This window comes from Rosa chinensis, chromosome 4 (assembly GCF_002994745.2).
Source record: "Rosa chinensis cultivar Old Blush chromosome 4, RchiOBHm-V2, whole genome shotgun sequence".
In the NCBI taxonomy this organism is placed as follows: domain Eukaryota; kingdom Viridiplantae; phylum Streptophyta; class Magnoliopsida; order Rosales; family Rosaceae; genus Rosa; species Rosa chinensis.
The window spans coordinates 65,449,922-65,469,513 of NC_037091.1; the positions used below are offsets into that span (position 1 = coordinate 65,449,922).

The 19,592-nt window shown below is 38.1% G+C and overlaps 3 protein-coding genes and 1 pseudogene across 5 annotated transcripts; 3 read left to right on the top strand and 1 right to left on the bottom strand.

Annotated features, from left to right (window-relative positions):
* The first annotated feature begins 2,137 nt into the window (after window positions 1-2,137).
* Window positions 2,138-3,407, top strand: LOC112195995 (annotated as a pseudogene).
* A 7,441-nt stretch (window positions 3,408-10,848) lies between these two features.
* On the top strand, window positions 10,849-13,849 carry LOC112196558 (formin-like protein 8). Its single transcript, XM_024336925.2, has 2 exons — window positions 10,849-12,282; window positions 12,376-13,849. The coding sequence occupies exons 1-2, from the start codon at window positions 11,174-11,176 to the stop codon at window positions 13,673-13,675; spliced, it is 2,409 nt and encodes an 802-aa protein (XP_024192693.1). The 5' UTR covers window positions 10,849-11,173; the 3' UTR covers window positions 13,676-13,849.
* A 2-nt stretch (window positions 13,850-13,851) lies between these two features.
* Window positions 13,852-17,492, bottom strand: LOC112196559 (protein WVD2-like 7). 3 transcript variants are annotated; one of them, XM_024336927.2, is made up of 9 exons: window positions 17,354-17,492; window positions 16,751-16,888; window positions 15,864-16,556; window positions 15,244-15,762; window positions 15,068-15,132; window positions 14,777-14,873; window positions 14,622-14,690; window positions 14,420-14,530; window positions 13,852-14,245 (listed from the first exon to the last, which is right to left on the bottom strand). In XM_024336927.2, exons 2-9 carry the CDS (start codon window positions 16,790-16,792, stop codon window positions 14,216-14,218), a joined length of 1,626 nt encoding a protein of 541 aa, XP_024192695.1. In that variant the 5' UTR covers window positions 16,793-16,888; window positions 17,354-17,492; the 3' UTR covers window positions 13,852-14,215. The 3 variants fall into 3 exon arrangements, with proteins under 3 accessions (XP_024192695.1, XP_024192698.1, XP_024192694.1); XM_024336930.2 differs by lacking the exon at window positions 17,354-17,492 and adding an exon at window positions 17,023-17,235 and having other exon boundaries at window positions 16,751-16,873; XM_024336926.2 differs by lacking the exon at window positions 17,354-17,492 and adding an exon at window positions 17,023-17,235.
* A 677-nt stretch (window positions 17,493-18,169) lies between these two features.
* On the top strand, window positions 18,170-19,200 carry LOC112197090 (germin-like protein subfamily 1 member 1). The gene has a single exon (XM_024337652.2). It carries the CDS (start codon window positions 18,219-18,221, stop codon window positions 18,882-18,884), a length of 666 nt encoding a protein of 221 aa, XP_024193420.1. The 5' UTR covers window positions 18,170-18,218; the 3' UTR covers window positions 18,885-19,200.
* Window positions 19,201-19,592: the final 392 nt, after the last annotated feature.

Consider the following 19,592-nt stretch of genomic DNA (forward strand, 5'->3'; position numbering starts at 1 on the left):
CAACTTAACTGCAAGTGAGGAGTCGATATGTAGTGTTAAGAAACATAACCGACAATTACCATCAATTATCTATTAATCTTTATATATGTGTATATATATATTATATAACTTAGCATTTATTTTCACTATATAGATCTTAGTATAGTTTTAGTTTTTGTCAAAATTTAGTATATTTCATCAATAAAATTCACCCGCACGGCAGCACGAACAAGCAAATGAATGCGAGTCTTTTGTTATTGAACAACGCTCCATAAACACAAAAAGAAGAAATCTAATTCAAACAGAACCCGGTTACATCGTACTGATCCATCATAATCTTTTGATTCTTTTCGAACATGATACTTTGGGCAGACTAAGGAACCATCGCACCACACTCGACTATAGCTTCCTCATTATCTGCATAAATCTTGCATCAGACCGCACGTTAGATGAGAATCAAACATGACAACAATCAAATCCCTTGCTAAAAAATCACGTCACTTATAATCCGCACCATTCCCATTCCCCTTCGCTGTGAAATCCATTCTATTCCGCGATACGTGGTTTTTAATTTTCTGATGAGACTTGACTGACTTCGAGGGATATATGGGAATAGGAAATCAATCTGGGAAACACGATACAAGCGGTGATATCCCAGATTTGATCCTCGGTGTCTGAATTTTTGAATTTTGGTAGCAAAAGTCCAAGCATTCAAAAAGGAAAAATCTCGGGTCCTACACCCAGATTATTTTTGGGACTCCAAATCTCCTCAATTCTCTTTCTTGTCTCGTTGTCTTTACACTCTTATTGCCACTTGTCGATAATTTATTTCTTGACACCATGGTCCATATATTCCCATGTCCTTAGCCCCCTGATACACTTCCTTCCTAATCCACCCCCCAACCCCCTGTTTTACTGTTTATTCTTCTAGAATTTTTATTTTTTTGTATTTGGAACTGAATGATTTGGTTTGTATATAAATCAGCATATAAGAAAAGTGAACAGACGAGTATGAATTCAAGTTTGTAGAGCTTTTCGTTCGACATTCGCTAAAGAACAGATGAATAGTTTACTTTAAATGCCTTGATCATCCGATCATAAAATATGGGGTACTTGCTCAATTAAAAAATATGGAATTGATACAAATATACAATTAAATGTGAAAAAAAAAAATTCAAAATTAAAGAGTGTTGCTGTACGATCATAGATTATTGAATGTAAATAAATATTCTGATTTTGGTGCTCAAATCTAAAGTTTAGACATGTCCCTGTTAGAGATTAAACAATTTTTACACCCGATCACATTATTTTTCTGATGGAAAAGGAAACTTGCCTACCAAAATTGTGGATATTATTCGAGACAAGCAAAAAAAACTTGCCAAAAATAAAAGAAAAAGGGAACTCACCAAAAAGAAGTAGTAAAAGAAGAAGAAATTACAGAGCACGAGGTACCACGTGCATGGAGAGACGGTGGGGAACGAAAGCCAGCCATGGCGCCCTCTCATAGGATTCTTAAAGAGATTGAGATACCCAACAATAGATGATGCCAACTCTTTCCATTACAAACCAACAAAACCCAGTAAATGTCACCGGCTTTTGCCGCCGGATCGGGACTCGTGCCTCCGTCGTCGTCCGCCTAGTTCCCGCGTATTATAACGATTTGACGGCGCTGTCCTCCGTTGACTGCCGGTCAACTCCCCCGACCCGTTACTCAGACTAGCACAAACTCCAACATTGACCAAAATCTCGTCCAACATCATCCAGCCAATCACTCGCGAGATATCGGGTGTTTTTTTTTTTTGTTTGATTTGGAAGATCGCACCAAAGTGGATTTCAGAATCTCAGCGTTTAAAGGCTTGAAATTAAATAAAGTAGATATGGAGATTTGTTAGAGAGAGAAAGATTTGATTTTGCGAAACAGACCTAATATATTAGAGAGGGAAAAAAACACACAATGTGACGGAGACAGATAGACATTACCTTATTATTACATTTCATATTTCCACATTTCCATCACTAACCGTATAAAACATTGGCGGTAGAAGCTGAGCAAGCCTTTTCTTGTTGCTGCCCTCTCTTCTCCTTCACCTTCATCATCTTCAAGGGTTAAAGCAGCGAAACATAACAGCAATCCCCGCTTGTCCGATTCTATTCCGATATGGCCAGGAACGGTGTCGTTTCATGGCGGAGGAGGTCGGACAAGCTCGAAGGCTTGGATCTTTCCAGTTCCGAAGAAGCTCACGTCCTCGCCGTCGATGACAGCCTCGTCGATCGCAAGGTCATTGAGCGCTTGCTCAGAATCTCCTCTTGCAAAGGTAAAAAAAAAACATTTTACATTCTTGGAAAATATTGTGTTATTTGGTTTTATGTGTCTGAATTTGAATTTGTTCCGAAATTGCAGTGACCGCTGTGGACAGTGGTATGAGAGCTCTGCAATTCCTAGGTTTGGACGAGGAGAAGAGCACCTCGGTCGGTTTTGATGTAAGTTTTTTTTTTTTTGGTACAAGTTTTTGATAAAAATTTGAATATGAATTTGACCTATTTGTGTGTTCAGGGCTTGAAGGTGGATCTGATTATCACGGATTACTGCATGCCTGGTATGACCGGATATGAACTGCTAAAGAAAATCAAGGAATCCACGACTTTTAAAGAGATTCCGGTTGTGATAATGTCCTCTGAGAACGTTTTGGCGCGCATAGACAGGTATTGTGTTCTTATATAATTCATATCATTTAAAAAAAAAAAAAAAAGATTACATTACTTTTCTGAGTTGGTTAAGTTTTATTTAATCTGATTTTCAACTTGGAATTTGCTTTAGGTGTTTGGAAGAAGGGGCAGAAGATTTCATAGTGAAGCCGGTGAAGTTATCGGACGTGAAAAGGCTTAAGGATTACATGACAAAAGACGTCGTCGCCGGAGGAGTAGAAGAGAGTGGGATCAACAAGAGAAAGCTACGAGAACCGTCCGATCAGCCACCGTCTCCGCCGTCAATTTTACCGTCATCCCCAACGTCAGCCCTATCATCACCTTCACCTTCACCTTCACCTTCACCGTCACCGTCACCGTCACCGTCACCATCACCATCACCGCCGCTTTCATCGTCGTCCTCGTTCTCAGCTCCATCGTCTCCCACGTCGCTTGACTCTCCATATCACACGGCTCAAAATGACCAACACTGATTAGATCACCCGACCCGACCCATACCCTGTGAACTCACTTTTTTCGGGTCGAAAACCGCAACTACCCGTTTTAACGGTTTTTGTTGAATTTACCACTGTCCTTTTTTTTTTTCCTTTTCCTTTCTGTACTTTTTTTCGTCTGTCTTGATTTTGTTTGTTTGTTGATATGTGACTGTGAGTTACACTCATTAATACTACTGATTACTAATTACATTCATAATCTTCAATTAAAAACGTTGATTTAATTTCTGGGCGGTGCAGTGGCATTCAAAATGTATTCTTAATTACTTAACTCCTCTAAATTTTTGCTTTTGTAATGGACTTTTGAGAATTCAGAAGTCTTGTTAGTTATTATATGTGAGAGGACAAAAGGGTAGTGGATTTATGGTATTCTTTTCCTTATGTGTGGGTCAAAAAGTTTGGTACCGATACAAGTGGGTACTTTAAGATTAGGTTTGAACACAAGCTATTTAGGCCAACTAATACATGATTAGAATCTTAAATTGATTTATAGAAAAGGAAGATAAAATAATTTAGAGGGGGGGGCAAAAATGGAGGTGGATGAATGAACCTATGGATGTACAGGTTGTTAAATGAAGATTGGATGGGGATTTTGTTGAGTAGGAGAGATATGTATGCAAGATCTTGTCTGGTAGAAAGAATATTGGAATGGGATTGTGAATTGGACGTGTTTGAAGTGGTTGTTCCCTTTGGGTTGGGGGGACTGGGACACTTGCTGCCATGGGTCCTAGCCCTCTCAACCCCAGTCTTTTGTCTCGTTGTCCCTTTAAGAGTGGTATGCCTATCATAGGCCTGCCCTACTCTTGTCAAAACACCTTCACACTCCCCCCCCCTCATAATTGTGTATTACATCATTTACGTGTATTATGAATAGGATCAGACCAAAAAAAGATGTATTATGAATAGGGCTGTCATTCGGTCGGTTTAAATAGGTTATAGGTATTACCAATTTCAAAATCAAAACTTTCAGGTTCAAAATTGAGCTACTAATTACCAATCAAAATTTTCGGTTTTTAATCATAACTACCAAATTCGGTATTTCGATTTTCGATATTACCAACTTTAGAACAATTAATTCTTTGTAATTAAAACTAGAACGATCAAAACTAGGTTCTTCAATTTTATAGTTGTAAACTTTGTACTTATCTCCTAATTATAACTTTCTTTTGTATATATGACATCAAATTTGAGTCATTTTCAATAAAATTAGGTTATTTAACCATCTTTGACTAAGTTACTTAAAATACATGTACTATTAATGTAGTATATGTAGATTAGTTCATACTATTATGAAAAATTTTATGTTTATTTCTTAATATACAAGTATGTGTACTGAAAACCATAGTATAAAAAGCTAATATTTAGATAATTGGTAGATTCAGTATTTACCAAAACCAAACCAACTCTTTCGGTAATTTTCGATTTCGGTTTTATCGGTTTCGATTATCAAAAAGTCGGTTTACCAAACTTAAAACATCAGTTGGTATTCGGTCGGTTTGGTAATTAGCAAACCAAGTGGCAGCCCTAATTATGACCGAAAATATACTAAAATTCATGGCGGTGGAAATTTCATAATATTTTGAAGTATTATAATTTTGCGGCGTGTCATATTTATTAAATTAATTTAAACTACTTGTGTTTTTAGAATTTCAATAATATGGAACGTTGTCCATTATTTTATATTCTAGAATGGGTGGGTGGTGCTATTTGCACACCAATTTTCTCTATTCACACACTCCATCTATTTTTTCATTACTTGAATACAATTTTTTTTTTTTTACAAATTACCCTAGCTACCCTCTCTTATAATTATGTTTCTTTTTATTTTTTATGTTTAGCAAGTCAATCATGAATTAAATATCATTATACAATAGGGGAAATGATCGTTTACCCAATTTTAGCTAAAAAATTGCCCACTTACCCAAACACTTTAAGAGATTATTTCCTTAATACTCAATTAAGTATGTTTTAATTAAAATTTTGGGACAATTTTGCCCTCTCCTTCTTTATCACTTAGAGAAAGAAGTCAATGGAGACCTTGCTTGACTCTGGTGGCGGTTCAGTGACCCGACTCCTGCGGCCGGTGATTGGACTCCGGCGACCGGAATCATATTATTGCCCTTAGTAACCATATTATTGCCCCCAATAATCATATTATTGCCGTCAAGTGAATTGTATAAACTCCCAAAACCAAAATGAATACAGTACAGGCACAATTGATCAATTTATAATATTATTGCCCCCAAATAATCATATTATTGCCCCTTAATAATCATATTATTGCCCTCGAGTGAACCAAAATGACTACATTAAAGACACAATTGATCAATTTATATGTTCAATTGTACACGTTCACTTTTTTTTTTCCTTCCTCATTCTCGGAGCTCACAGTATACAAAAAAAAAAAAAAAAATGTGCTCTGGGCACCAGATCAGATCGACTGGGGACGAAGAAACTCGATATCGGACCGGAGCGCCCAGATCTTGAAGCTTTGGGCCTCGATCTTCTGCTCCAGCACCAAGCACCGCTGCTCCATCGCCCCCATGCTCGCGAGCTTCAATGCCAGCTCCTGAGACTTGTTCGCCTGAGATTCTTTCTCCGCCTGAAAACGAATCTGGAATTGATCAGATTTCTGCTGCTAGAAAAGTTTCTTTGGTTTTGATCTGTAATTAAACAGGGATTGCGGAGAATTAGGGTTTGAATTGGGACCTGGAGGAGAGAAAGACGTTGGTTACGATGTGATCCATATGTTGGAGTCAGCGTCGATTTGATCAGGAGGTGTCTGAAGTGAGAGGGTTTGAGGGAGAACTTGAATCTGAGCAGCCCTTCGTCTCCTACGATGGAGTAGCCGGCGGTGATGGCTGAGAAGTCGCCAAGGAACCTGTTGCCAGATCGACGACGGTGGTTTGGGTGAGGAGGCAGTTTTGACAGAGAGAGAGAGACTCTGGGAGGAGATAGAGTTTGAGAGGAGAGAGAGATCGATGAGTTTTAGGTGAATTGATAGGGCAAAATTGTCAATAGATGTTAGATTGGGTAAGTGAGGTTAAAAAACTCTTAGTAGAGTAAGTGGGCAATTTTGTTATTAAAATTGGGTAAGTGGTCACGACCCCTATACAATAAACCAATTTTTTCTTGTGAATGTCATTGCTGATTAGAAAAAGAAAAGAAAAGAAAAAAACTGATGGGCATGACCGTAGGATGAAGTGTAATATGTCGAAAGTTCTGTAATTAGTGTGGCAAAGTTTAAGACTCAGATGGAAAATCATGATTACGAGATTTAGATATGTCATCATGACTGCTATACAAAACTGAAGAAAGATATAAGCATATCACCTAAACTAAAAGAGATCCAAAACCTCTAATGTATGATTAAGCAACGTTGATTCAAGATACCATTCCCAGTTACATTAAACATTTTGTAGAGTGATGATATGACTAAAGTCAAAATGAAATCAAAGCGTCAATAATTTCAAAATTATCAATCAACTCAAGCCAAAACCATGATTAGCAAGCAAGCCATACCAAAATCAAACTAAGACGAACAGAACGCACAAATTTGAATCTCCTAGTCCACCAAATATCTGAGAAATTGATCTTTTTGGCGGAGAGCGATAGATTGAGATACACCAAATAATTTCAATTAGAATATCACCAGGAATGATGGATTCAAAGGGGCTCGAATGATCACTTAAATCATATTTTTCTTCCATGTCTCCATTACAATTCAGATGTAAATTTTTTTCTAAAGATGGGTCTAAAGTTGCTTGTTCTGCTATAAATAAACTTCAAATCATCACGTTAGAGAGATATAATGACTATACTAGAGAAGTTTTCGATGAAAAATAAAAGAAAAAATCGCAAAGAAATGTGTCAGCAGGAAAATAAGGGTTTAAGATTTGAAGATGATTGACTTGCCAAATAGAAAATAGATAAAAGATAAAAGAAAAAAAAAAAAAAAAGAATTGCAAGAGACGGTAGTTAGGATAATTTGTAAAAAAAAATTAATTAAAGTAATAGATAAATAAATGAGGTGTGTGAATAGAGAAAATAGATGTGCAAAATCGGACAAATCATTGTTACTAATTCAACGTGAATCTTTAGAAACCACTTTTTTTTTTTTTTTGGTTATGGAGATGGGGCCCAACTTTTATGAAACTATACGTCTATACATATACCCCACAAGAGGGAAGCGTGCAGAGGTGTAGTCTTGCTACAGATCTTTAGATTTGTGAATCAAGAAAAAGAAGATATGGATATAGTGGTTGTGACTTGCGAGTAGTACTCTTTGGCTTTTGGTGTCAAGAAAGGCATCAACCGATTGCAATTGATCGCGGTGCTACCAAAGTAAGAAACAACCAAAAGTAATCAGTGGACGAATTACCCTTAACTTATTCTCAAATCTAGAAGGACCTTCAAATTGTATCATAACACCTAAACAATGATAATCATTTCCACCAAATTAAGATTTTGCTTGAGTGAATTGTTGATGCGCCGATGATTATACTTTAATCAACAACTAACAATTGTCCACCTAGAGATAAAAAATAGCACTTTATATTTTTTCCTATTAATTTGACAACCACGACGCAAGTAAAGATACTTTACAACAGTCACTTGAATACATTTTCTTTCAAATAAATGATTCATCAGTGTGCAACTTGTCAGTCTAAACAACCAAACATATGTATGTTCATTGAATTCACGATCAAAATGCTTTTTTTAGGAGTACACAGTGCACTGTAAAAACACTCTTCTTGGGTCTTGAGTTAAATTTACTTTTAACTCACTCGGGAACGGTATACATCTGTACAAAAACCCGGTTTTGTTGCTGGCCTGGGCTAATAGATAGAATATCTTAAAATGGAAAAGTAAGGCCCAGAAATGAGAACACATGGGATTTCTGCGACGATGGATATGGGTTTATTGTGGACGATGGATATGAGTTTTGATGGGATGGCCCAATCATTATTTGAGGGATAGAATATACTACGATGGATGTGGACGGTGGATGGCATAGAGGTATTCTCAGCTTTGTTTGATTGTATTTTTTTTTTGACTAATTTGACTCCATTAATAGATGGAACTCCAATTTGAGAATCTTAAATCTTTTTAGGTTTTGGGTCCATATCAAAACAGGGAATTTATATATGTTTGGTCAAGGACAAAACAGAGAGGATTAAGGATTTGCACTTCACTCGGTTCTTATGCATAATTGATGTCAAGGGAGCCCAAAGTCAAACGGCAAAACCTAACTCAAAGCTTGTCTTTAGGCTTAGTCGCTTAGATAAGCCTAATTAACCAGTAACATCAATATTGTCAATTTGGAAGGTGAGATTTCCATTTACGAATTGTAGAATACCATTTATTTATTTATTTATTAATCATAACAGAAACAATAATGTTCTCCAACTTCTTTTGTATTTTCTAATTAAATGAGAAGAAACTATAAGATGAGTAAATTTTGACTTCCTATATCAAGAGGGATTTTTATTTTCAGGTCTTTGTCATTCATTCATTCATTCATTTTGAAACCACTTAGACAGTTGCCATTCATTCCTTTGCTTCCCGATTCTTTTGTATTGATCAAACCATTATATTTTCTGGCTTAAAAGATTCGATTCAGTCATAAATGATTATAAAATACGATCATTTGTAAGAACTGTTTTAGGGAATCATAAATTGAGAGAAAATCTCTGTGTATTCTTATTGATAATATGAGCCTCTTTATATAGAATATTACAATACATAGAATCTAAATCATACAAGGAAAGTAATCGTACATTTAATAGAAATCTAGATCCTTCTAATGTAACCCTATGACCATTAGGTCAAATAACCTAGAGTTTGGGCCAAACACAAATTAGAGATTTACTTGAACAAGAACATCTTTTTCATACTCTTTATCTTGGCTCCTTAACTATTTTAGAAAGTATGTTTAGTTTTTTTTTTTTTTTTTTTTTTTTATTTAATCAATTTTAGCAGCTCCACTAGACTTCTAAATTACTCTCTATTTTAACTTTATTATTTTTGTTAATTTAATAGATTTATTTTTAGTTATTCTATGTAATTTATAAATACATTTACTGTTGCTGATGGCTTTGAGGCTGGAACTGGGCTTTCTCCTCCTTCTTTTAGGGAGTCAGCTAGGATTTTGGGCATTCGTAGGTCGAGAGAGGATGAATATGTGGAGGTTGGCAAGCGTTTAAAGCATGCGATTATCCACTGGTTGTGCAACCAGAAGATCGTCCTGGTTGCTTTTGTTGAGAAAGTGTTGAAGAAGAAGGGTAGGCCTCGTGGTCGGCGGAACAAACGTAAGCCTGTAGGCTTGTCAGGTGATGTTGGTCTGATTGAGCAGGAGTCCCCTTCCTAGGAGGGCTAGGTTTTGGAGTCCTACACTATCCTAAGTCAAGCGTTGTTGGGATGGTTGCAGGAATATACACCATTGGGTCTTAGGCGTCTTTGCCTCCATGCCAGGTGTTTTGGTTTAGGTAGTGTAGTTTTTTTTTTTTTTTTTTGTCGGTCTTTTTGGGTTGTTAGCTTTGAATAATGCTCTTAACCTTTTGGTCCTTGGTCTTAGCTATTGTTGGTTGATGAATGACAATGTACACCACAAAGGTCTTTAGGCGTTCAAGTTTGTCAATTCAGTTGCTTTGATTGCAGCCAGTGAGGTCTAGGGGTCTTTAAGCTTTTGTCTTTTTAGTAGTCGCTTGGTTTTGTTTTTTTAGTTTCTCTGCTTAGAGCAATTTGTTTGGGCTTTGAGTTGTATTATGAGGGATTTTTGAATCCTTCTAGTTTGACCGAGTGAGGTTGTTGATATTATTAATGGAACCCGATTCCGTTACCCTAAAAAAAAAAATACAAATTTAAACTAGTTAAAATAGAGAAAACTAATGCAGACGTATTTTAAAAGTGGGCAGTCAAAAAAGCTTTTTGGCAATTTCGGCTAAAATTTAACTAAAAAATAAGTAGCACTACTGCAAATGCTCTAAATGAACCAAATTGAGTTGATAACATGCTAAACCGACGTTTGATGACTGATATTTTAACAATAATTAAAGGACTTAAAAGAATGCTAAAAGAAAAATCAGAAGATTAATTTGACCTTACCATTTCAAATTTACCATTAGATTTTACATTTCTTCATTCAAATCCAAAATCCAAATCCATTTTTTAATAAATCATTCACTCTCATCATAAACTTTGGTTGGGGATAAAGCAATGCGTCAATGACTAATGAGTTTGAGGGCTCTTCAGAAACTTCCAATATGAATCATCCAAAATTTGGTCTGTGCGACATTAGCAAACAATTTGGTGATCCACTCTCCTCTATTTTTTCAACAAAATTAGAATCTTATAGCCCAAGGCTGATGAGAAAGGTCCCCGTCAACCTGTAACCAATTCTTTGCGTTTATATAATCAAACGCAGACGTTGACAAATTATTTCTGCTTTTGTGCCCATCTGTTTCAACGTGTGAAACCCAAATTCTTCCCTGACTGCAAAAATGATTACAGCTCTGGAAAGTTGATGAGGGCCCTCATTCTGACTTTTTCCTATTCTCTTTTACCATTACGTACAAGAATGAGCATCCGTGTTCGAACCTTTTTGATTTGGTATAATATAAACCCTAACGAAGGAGATTGATGGTATAAAACGCGGTCCATAATTTCTGGTTTGAAAGAGTAAACTGCTCCGTCCATTCCATTTTGTTTATGTAATCTTCGATATTAGTGGGATATTAACTTAATCCTATATGGAAAGGTCTTAAAAGTGGTTGAATGCATGAAAGCCCGGGAAGAAGAAATTTTGGGAAAGCAAAACTACAACAACTAACCACTATTGTTGAAGCTTTCAGCAACCAAACCCCAAAAGGCAGACGACAAATTCATTGAGATCTCCTTCCAACTGATGCCAACCATCCACAAAATTCCAACAACAGTTTCAGTTTCTTTCCCTTCTCTTCATCTCTGACAAATTAAAACAAGAAACACCCTCCATGGCCGGCGCTTTACATCTAATCATTATCCGGCCATGGCTTCTTCTTCTTCTTCTTCTGTTTTGTATTCTCAGTGGTAATTTTTTTGGTACTTGCTACGGTCAATCACAAAACATTGAGACTTTCTTTCCTTTTCCATTAACTCCAACCCCGGCGCCGTCTCCGATTATTCCGATCTCCCCTTCTTTACCTCCAGTAGAGTCCCCTCCGCCGGAGCCTCAACAGCCTCTGCCGCTGCCGCTGCCTCTGCCGGAAAAGAAGTCTAATGACAACAGCAACATTGCAAAGGCGGCAGCGGCAACCGCAGCCAGCACTCTGGTGGTGTGTGCGGTGGTCTTCTTTTTTGTGCAACGGTGCATTGTTGCTAAGCGGAGGAGGAAGATCAGCGGCGGTGTTATTGGTGCTGGTGCTAATAACAATTCCGGTTCACGAGGAAGCCGTCGTGGTCAACCGGCTGCAGTCAATGGCAATGAGTTTGAAAGGTACGATGGGAATCTCAAGGGGTTTATTGTGGACGAGGATGGTCTTGATGTGCTGTATTGGAGAAAACTCGAGGCCAAAAACTCGAAAAAGAAGAGTTTCAAGAAGGAGGCGGTGCGAATTCGCAATATTGGAGACGAAATTGATGAGTATGATGATGGAAATGGAGTAGGGACTAGCAGAGAGAATGAGCTTCCTCTGTTTCGAGGCAGGTCTTCGACGTCTGACATTGATTTAGTGCCGGAAGGAAATGATCGGGTTCGGATTGGAAGTAGTAGTAGAAGGATGGCTGCTAATAAGGGTGTTGAGATTAATCCAGAGCCAGTGGTGGAGCTGTCGCTTCAGTCTTCGGGTTCCTCGCCTCCACCTCATTCTCCACCACCAACACCACCTCCTCTGCCAATAAAAGCCCCTGCAGTGCCACTACCGCCGCCTCCTCCACCAGTTCCGGCTATGAAGGGCCCGGGACTGCCGCCTCCTCCACCACCAAAGCCTAAGTCAAGAAGTTTGAACGCCTTATCAAAACCAGAGCCAAAGGGGGTGAAGCTGAAGCCACTACATTGGGACAAGGTGAACACTAATCATGAGCATTCCATGGTGTGGGACAAAATTGATAAGGGTTCGTTCAGGTATGTTGATCGCAGCTCAATTTTACAATCTTAAACATGTGACAAAGTACATTCGAAGAATCGAAAAAGTAACATGTTTTTTGCTGCTTGCAGATTTGATGGAGACCTTATGGAAGCTCTTTTTGGAACTGTTGCCACTAATCGGAAATCTCCTGAAAGAGGCACTGGTTCATCGTCACAAATTTGCATCTTAGATGAGAGGAAGTCTCAGAACTTTGCAATTGTTATAAAATCATTGACCATTTCTATCGAAGATATTCTTGATGTGCTAAATGAGGGCAGAGGTTTAAGTGCTGAAAATCTCGAAAAGCTTGCTAGGATTGCCCCAACTGAAGAGGAAATAACCCAAATTCTTGCGTACAATGAAGACCCTAAAAGGCTTGCTGATGCTGAATGCTTCCTCTACCACATTTTGAAAGCTGTTCCATCAGCTTTTACTCGACTCAATGCCATGCATTTCAGACACAACTATGAGCAAGAGATTGCCCAACTCAAAGAGTCTTTACAGACAATTGAATTGGGATGCAAGGAACTTCGAACTAGAGGACTGTTTATGAAGCTGCTAGAAGCGATTCTCAAGGCTGGAAACCGAATGAATGCAGGAACTTCGAGAGGGAATGCGCAAGCTTTCAAGCTCAGTTCTCTTCGAAAACTATCTGATGTTCGAAGTAGTGATGGGAAGACTACTCTACTTCATTTTGTTGTGGAAGAAGTGGTGCGGTCTGAGGGAAAACGGGGTGTTTTGAACAGGAACCATAGCTTGAGCCGCAGCGGCAGCCAGAGCAGTAACGGCAACATGAGCTCTGAGCAGAATGTAAAATCGAAAGAGGATAGAGAGAAGGAGTATATGATGTTAGGATTGCCAGTGGTTGGAGGCATCAGTTCTGAGTTTTCAAATGTGAAGAAGGCAGCAACTATAGACTATGACAGCTTTGCAATCGCTTGCTCGGCTCTCACTACACGAGCTGCGGAAACTAGAGAACTAGTACTCCAATGTGAGAAGGATGGTGGTGGAAGATTTGTTTTTGAGATGAACGATTTTCTTGAAGATGCCGAAGAAGAGCTAAAGGCGATGGCAAAAGAGCAGAGTAGGGTGATGGAATTTGTGAAGACCACTACGGAATATTACCAAGGAGGAGCTTCAAAGGAAAAGGGATCACACCCATTTCAACTATTTGTTGTGGTTAAGGATTTTCTAGGCATGGTTGATCAAGCATGCGTGGAAATATCTCGAAATGTGCAGAGGAGGAAGGCAGTGACGGCAAGTTCAGGAACATCAACGTCACCAGACTCACCGCCATCAAGGAACCCTGTAAGGTTTCCAGTCTTACCAAAAAATTTCATGTCAGGAACCTCTAGAAGTAATTCTAGTGGATCAGATAATGAAGTCTGAATTGGTTTTCATTCAATGTATAGATTACAGAAAGTAGGATTACAATCAGAAATGTAGCCGAGTGGTTTCTGATATTTTTTCTTCATATAATTCTTTGGTCTGAAATTTATTAGAATATTGTGTACTTGTATAAAGCGTCCAGATTTCTGCAAACAGCTCTAGATTTTGTAACTATCTGGGACAAATAGTCTCACAGGCACAAATATACAAAAATGTGTACATAACAGTTTCTAAATCTGAATACTATTGGGACAATTGAAATTAACTGAACCTCTGCGCTCAGTGAGCTGTTTCTTATCATGAGCAAATTATTAATATGCCCCATCTCTAGATAAGGTTGGTAACAGAAGCACTCTGTGCTACTCATCCAGATATACAGATTGTGACTCATTATGAGCAACAGCTAAGCAGTAATATCCAAGCATGGACCATTCATGAGAAGGATATTCCTTCATATGTGTCTCATTCTTCTCTAGCTTCTTCTGAAGTTGACTTGTTTCTCAGTAGATGATGATAACCTTTTGACATAAGAAATTTGTATCACCGAAGCGTTTCTTTCTTAGGACCCTCCTGCATATACCATAATCACAGTGAATAACCAGACCAACAACTTCAGAAACATAGTGACTAAGTAACTCATCATACAAATTTGGACTGATGGTGTTAATGCAAGCATAAATCATACTTTGCTTCTTGCATATGCTGATCATATGATAGGAACACAATTAGGATACAGTAATATACCTTTTCTAGAGTACTTTTCAATAACTTTTGTCCCCGATAAGAATCAGGCGTTGGTGTAGCCTTGAACTTAAGACTCTGTCTTAGCTTTTTTATCTCTGCCTCCTTTTGCTCCTGTGTCAAGAAACAGTGCTGAGAAATGACATTTCAACTTCTTTGGAATTCGATTTTCTTATTTTTCTTGTTACTTATTTGTTAATCATACCTTTGACTTTGGCTGGAAGTGTGCTCTCTCTGCATCTCTGGCATTGGGTTTCGCCAAGTTGATTGTTAACTGAAAAATATTGGTAAATGAGATTATAAAAATCTATGGCTAATAGATCAAAACATGCTGAAGGTGTCAAAGCAATTGATAGATACCTCCTTCCGTTTCTCTGCTCTTTCTTCACTTCTCAGGCCAAAAGATGATGGAGCAGCCTTGGCATTTCTTTTATCCGGATAACTCGTTTTGAGTGACCTATGACAACAACTAATAGTTATTATTAATATTATCTATTAACAAAAGGAGAAAACAATGCAATTATAAAGTAATTGAGACCTAATTATAGGGAAAATCCATGAATTAACAGTGTGGTATATACACATGTAATAACATTGGACTAGAAAATCCATCCATCAACAGAAAAGAGTGAGTGAAATATAGAACATTACCCTCCAGTGTCTTTCGGCAGAGGCATAGGAGTGGAAACCTTTGGTTCTTTCGACTTTGTAGGGAGCTGTTTTATGATAGCATCAAATAAAAATCTAATGTTAGAAAAGCCAATGCCAACCCTTGTTTAAATGTTATAGGTAGCTGAAATTGGGGAAGGCAGATAAAATTAACATACCTGCATTGGTGCTGAAGGTTTCTCTTCATTAGAGGATTTCAATTGGTTGACACTGTTTTGAAATGTCTTGAATGCTCGTTTGACAATGTCCTTATCACCCATTTGCTCCATAATCAAAGATTTTCTAGCTGTAACCACAGTTTCTGAAGCTGAATCAGACTTTTTAGGATTGAAACTGAGTGACATGTGCAGAGATTTAGGAGGCACTTTCTTGGTTTTTTCACTTGACTGATTTGTGCTCCTAGTTAAAGATGAACCATTGGCCTTCGTTACTGAGGATCGTGGTGCAGATTTTGCTCCGGTAGGAGCTGATATTGGCTTTGACACACTAGGGGTGGTATTCTGCAGTATCTTTGACACTCTAGGGGTAGTATTCTGCGGTATCTTTGACACTCTAGGGGTGGAATTCTGTGGTAACTTTGACACTCTAGGGGTCGGATTCTGAGGTGTTTTAGTCATTGGTGAAATTGATTTCTTCTTGGCCTTTGCCACTGTCCTCTCCTTGCTCACTGGAGTAACCTGTACAATGGAAAATTGCAAAAGATACAGAACATCAGACTAATATAGTACTTATTAGCAACCAAGATTATCTAAAGGGATTGAAGTATAATGTACTTCACCTTCTGAGATCTCTTCTGAAGATCGAATCTCGCTTTTTCCTCTTTAACTTCTGGAGCATTGCCTGTATCACTGTCCAAAGTCTTTGGAACTGGCTGTATTGTTTCTTGAGTGTCAGCAGTGATGGTTTCCACTTCTTTTACCAAAACAAGTTCTTCTGGTCTGTTCAGCTTTGGAGTCTTCGGACTAACCACTCCGCTATCAGTTTCCTCTATTTCTCTACCCTCAATCGATGATGTTTGACATTCCATAGTGAAAACATCCTCATCATCCTCCTCCTTGAGATCTTCCACATGAGTACTGCTCATCCCATTCTCTATATTGGGCTCTTGACTATTTGCTTGAGCACTAGTTTGACTGGTAGCTACATCAATTCCATAATCCGTACCACAACAGATCTGATCTCCATTATTTTGATCATCTGACTTTAAGGGATCATCATCTTGCATTTGCTTCTCTTGTTCCAGAAGCTCCTCGGCTTTTCGAGCAGCTATCCTCTTGTAATGAGCTTCAAAATAAGCCCTTTTCTGAGCTACCGAACCAGGAGTAGCACACTTCTCAACTTCTTCCAAGTACTTATTTGGCGAAAATGCCGACCATTTCTCCCAAGATAATGAATCATTCTCAAACCTACCAAATGAAACCGACACTTCCAGAGAAGGATTTGATGAATCTGTACCAGCTATCTCTCCCATCTGTTTATTTCACACAGAAACCAAAATCCAAAGTATATTCTGAATCAAGAACAAATCACAGTACCGAAATCTAGCAATTATATACTGAAACAATCATAACCCAGAGCATAATCTTCAAAAGACAATAATTGCAAGCAGATTAAAACAGATGGGTCACTCAAAAAACAAAATCTAAGGACAAATAAAGCGTGTACCTTATCAGCATCTTTTGGAAAACCCACTATTGATTCACCCATTATTGATCCGAGACTTGAACTACCAGAGAAGAACCGGTGCCTTCCTTGTCTAGTGTGGGCATAACATCACTCACCCCAAACCTATTGAATCACGCACTGAAAGAAAAATCACAATAAGGACAAAAAGGAAAAGACTTTAAAAATTGCCAAGAATAATAAAATGGAAGAAACATGTGCATGTGTACGTACTCTTTAGCTTAATTTTCTATACCCTAGCATTTTCACTTTACCTTTTCACTGTTTTCTGGTTCTTCTGGAAACTACCCAACCCAGTCATCAAAACAAGATGATGAAATTAAAAAGCTAATCTTAAAGGCTTAAAGTTGCAGAAGACCCACATAATCTTTCCAAAGATGATTTAGCTTTTTAGAACTACTTGATGCATTCATGATTGTAAAACTGAAAAAGATGCAAAATAGAAATGAAAAATTAAAGGGGAAGCAGAGATTAGATAGCTTTATAATGGGGGTTTAAGACATTAAATAAACAAAGATATATACCTACCAATCTTCATCACTAGTTTAACATTTTTGATAGGAACAAGCTTTTAATATATGGTACCTGTGGATATCTCATTCAGTGCTTCACAGGAAGACCTAAAGAAGTTGAAGGCACTTATCAGAGGAGGCATGAAAGGTGAAGAAGCTAAGGAATGGTCCTGTTTTGAGAGGAAGAGGACAGTGGAAAGACACGATAGTGAAAGTTACATGTGACAGGTCCTAAGCTCCCAATGCTAATAATTATTTGTATCTACTTGGGCTGCCCGTGGTCCCTAAGATTGAATTGGTTCAACCAAAACCATCCAGAAGACATTGCACAATAAAAGCAAGAGCAACGGCGCCGTTTAACAATGTAGTGGACTAGTGGTGGCACATACACCAAGCCCAAGAAGCACGTAAATAACACAGTCGGGAGATGATTTTGAGTCGGGCGATTGATAAGAAAAGAATACGGGATAAAGTGTAACAATATTTATAAATTTTCAATGCTTGTTTAGGTCACGTATTATTATTAGCTTGTTATATCAATTTAATAGTCTGATGAATTGATCCGACCGTGTAATATAAGATGTTTTCTAAAATTAGTACACCTTAATTGTTTCGATATATAAATTATTTATGTCTAAAACTAATAATCAATAGAAACACAAAAAATAACGATTAACTTAAACATAATATCAACGTTTACTTCTTTGACCAGTGGAGCCTATTTGATTGATGTACATGGCTAAGCCTACTCGATTTCATTGTCTTTTAACTTGCCTTGTATGTTCCTCCTCTAATACCCTCTAAGCTACTCAATCACCTCCCCCCACTAAACGTCAGTTGTGGACTAAACATCACTGTCCCACATTTGCTATATAACTCCAGTTTTGCTCACTGCAAATCTCAACCCAACCTTCTCTGTTGATGTAAAGAAAGGCAGAATGAGAAAGAACTCGTCCTTTCTCCATTTATTCCTCAGCTTTGCTCTTCTACTGGGCCAAGCCAAACCCGACCCAGATCCACTTCAAGACTACTGCATAGCAGATACTAAAACCCCTCAGTATTTTTATTTCAACGGTGCACCCTGCATTAATCCAGAGCTAGCAGTCTCCTCCCATTTCTCTACATCAGTCCTATCCAAACCCGGAAACACTAAAGCCAACCCTTTCGGCTTCAATGTAACCCTAACCAATGCGAACAATTTACCGGGCATGAACACCTTGGGCTTGAGCATGGCCCGAGTTGACATAGATGCAAATGGGATTGTCCCTCTGCACACACACCCACGGGCCTCAGAGGTAACCACCTGCCTCAAGGGCCGGCTTCTTGTGGGCTTTGTGGACACATCTAACCGTGTTTTCACCCAACAATTAAACCCTGGTGAGTCATTTGTTTTTCCAAAGGGTCTCATTCATTTTCTGTACAACTATGATTCAAAGGCTCCGGCAGTGGCATTGTCCGGCTTGAGTAGCCAAAACCCTGGTGCACAGATTGTGTCCCTAGCCTCATTCACTTCAAAGCCTCCAATTGAGATTCAGATATTGAAAAACAGTTTTCAAATTACCGATCAAGACGTTGCCAGGATCCGAAAGAACCTCGGAGGTTAATTGTGATTCTGATTTTATGGCTGATTAATCAAGCACGACTTGTATATTTTACTCCAAAGTATAGATGCCAACGGTCATATTGCTCTGTTTCTATTTGTTTATACTTTATATGGAAGCCATAGTCAACCACTATGTATGGTGATGCATACTAGAATTAGAAATGTTCTTGAAGTGCTTTGGTTCTTAAATTGTTTCAAGTGCAACGCATGTGTACAGCTCCCCAACCAATCACTGTAGTAACCGCAACAATAGTAACACTAATAAAATTGTAAAATTTATAGCGTTTCGGAGTCCTGAAACTCCAAAGACGCAAGCAGCTGCTATATTAGTTACGATGGTTCTACGCATGTTTTAGCCGACAGACAACAAGGGGTTTGTTTATTTGTATCCAATTTGTCCAGATTAAGTATTTAATTTGTTAAAGACTAAAACTTTTTGGACCTAATAACGATTAGGGAAAGAACTTTCTGGTAGTGCAATTAGCTTCCTCCAGCAAAGCCATTCCTTCAAGCAACTTCGTTATAAAAGTCCAATCATGTGAAGCTAGGAAAATTGGGTAGAAGAAAGCAAGCAATCACCTAACACGAAAGAGTCCAATTATGAGAATAGAACCTTCAACCAACGATGAGCTAGAAAAATTGGATACTTGGCACCATGACACGAGAAACGGCTAGAAGACTATGCCAAGTCTCTCTATCCCCAAAATTT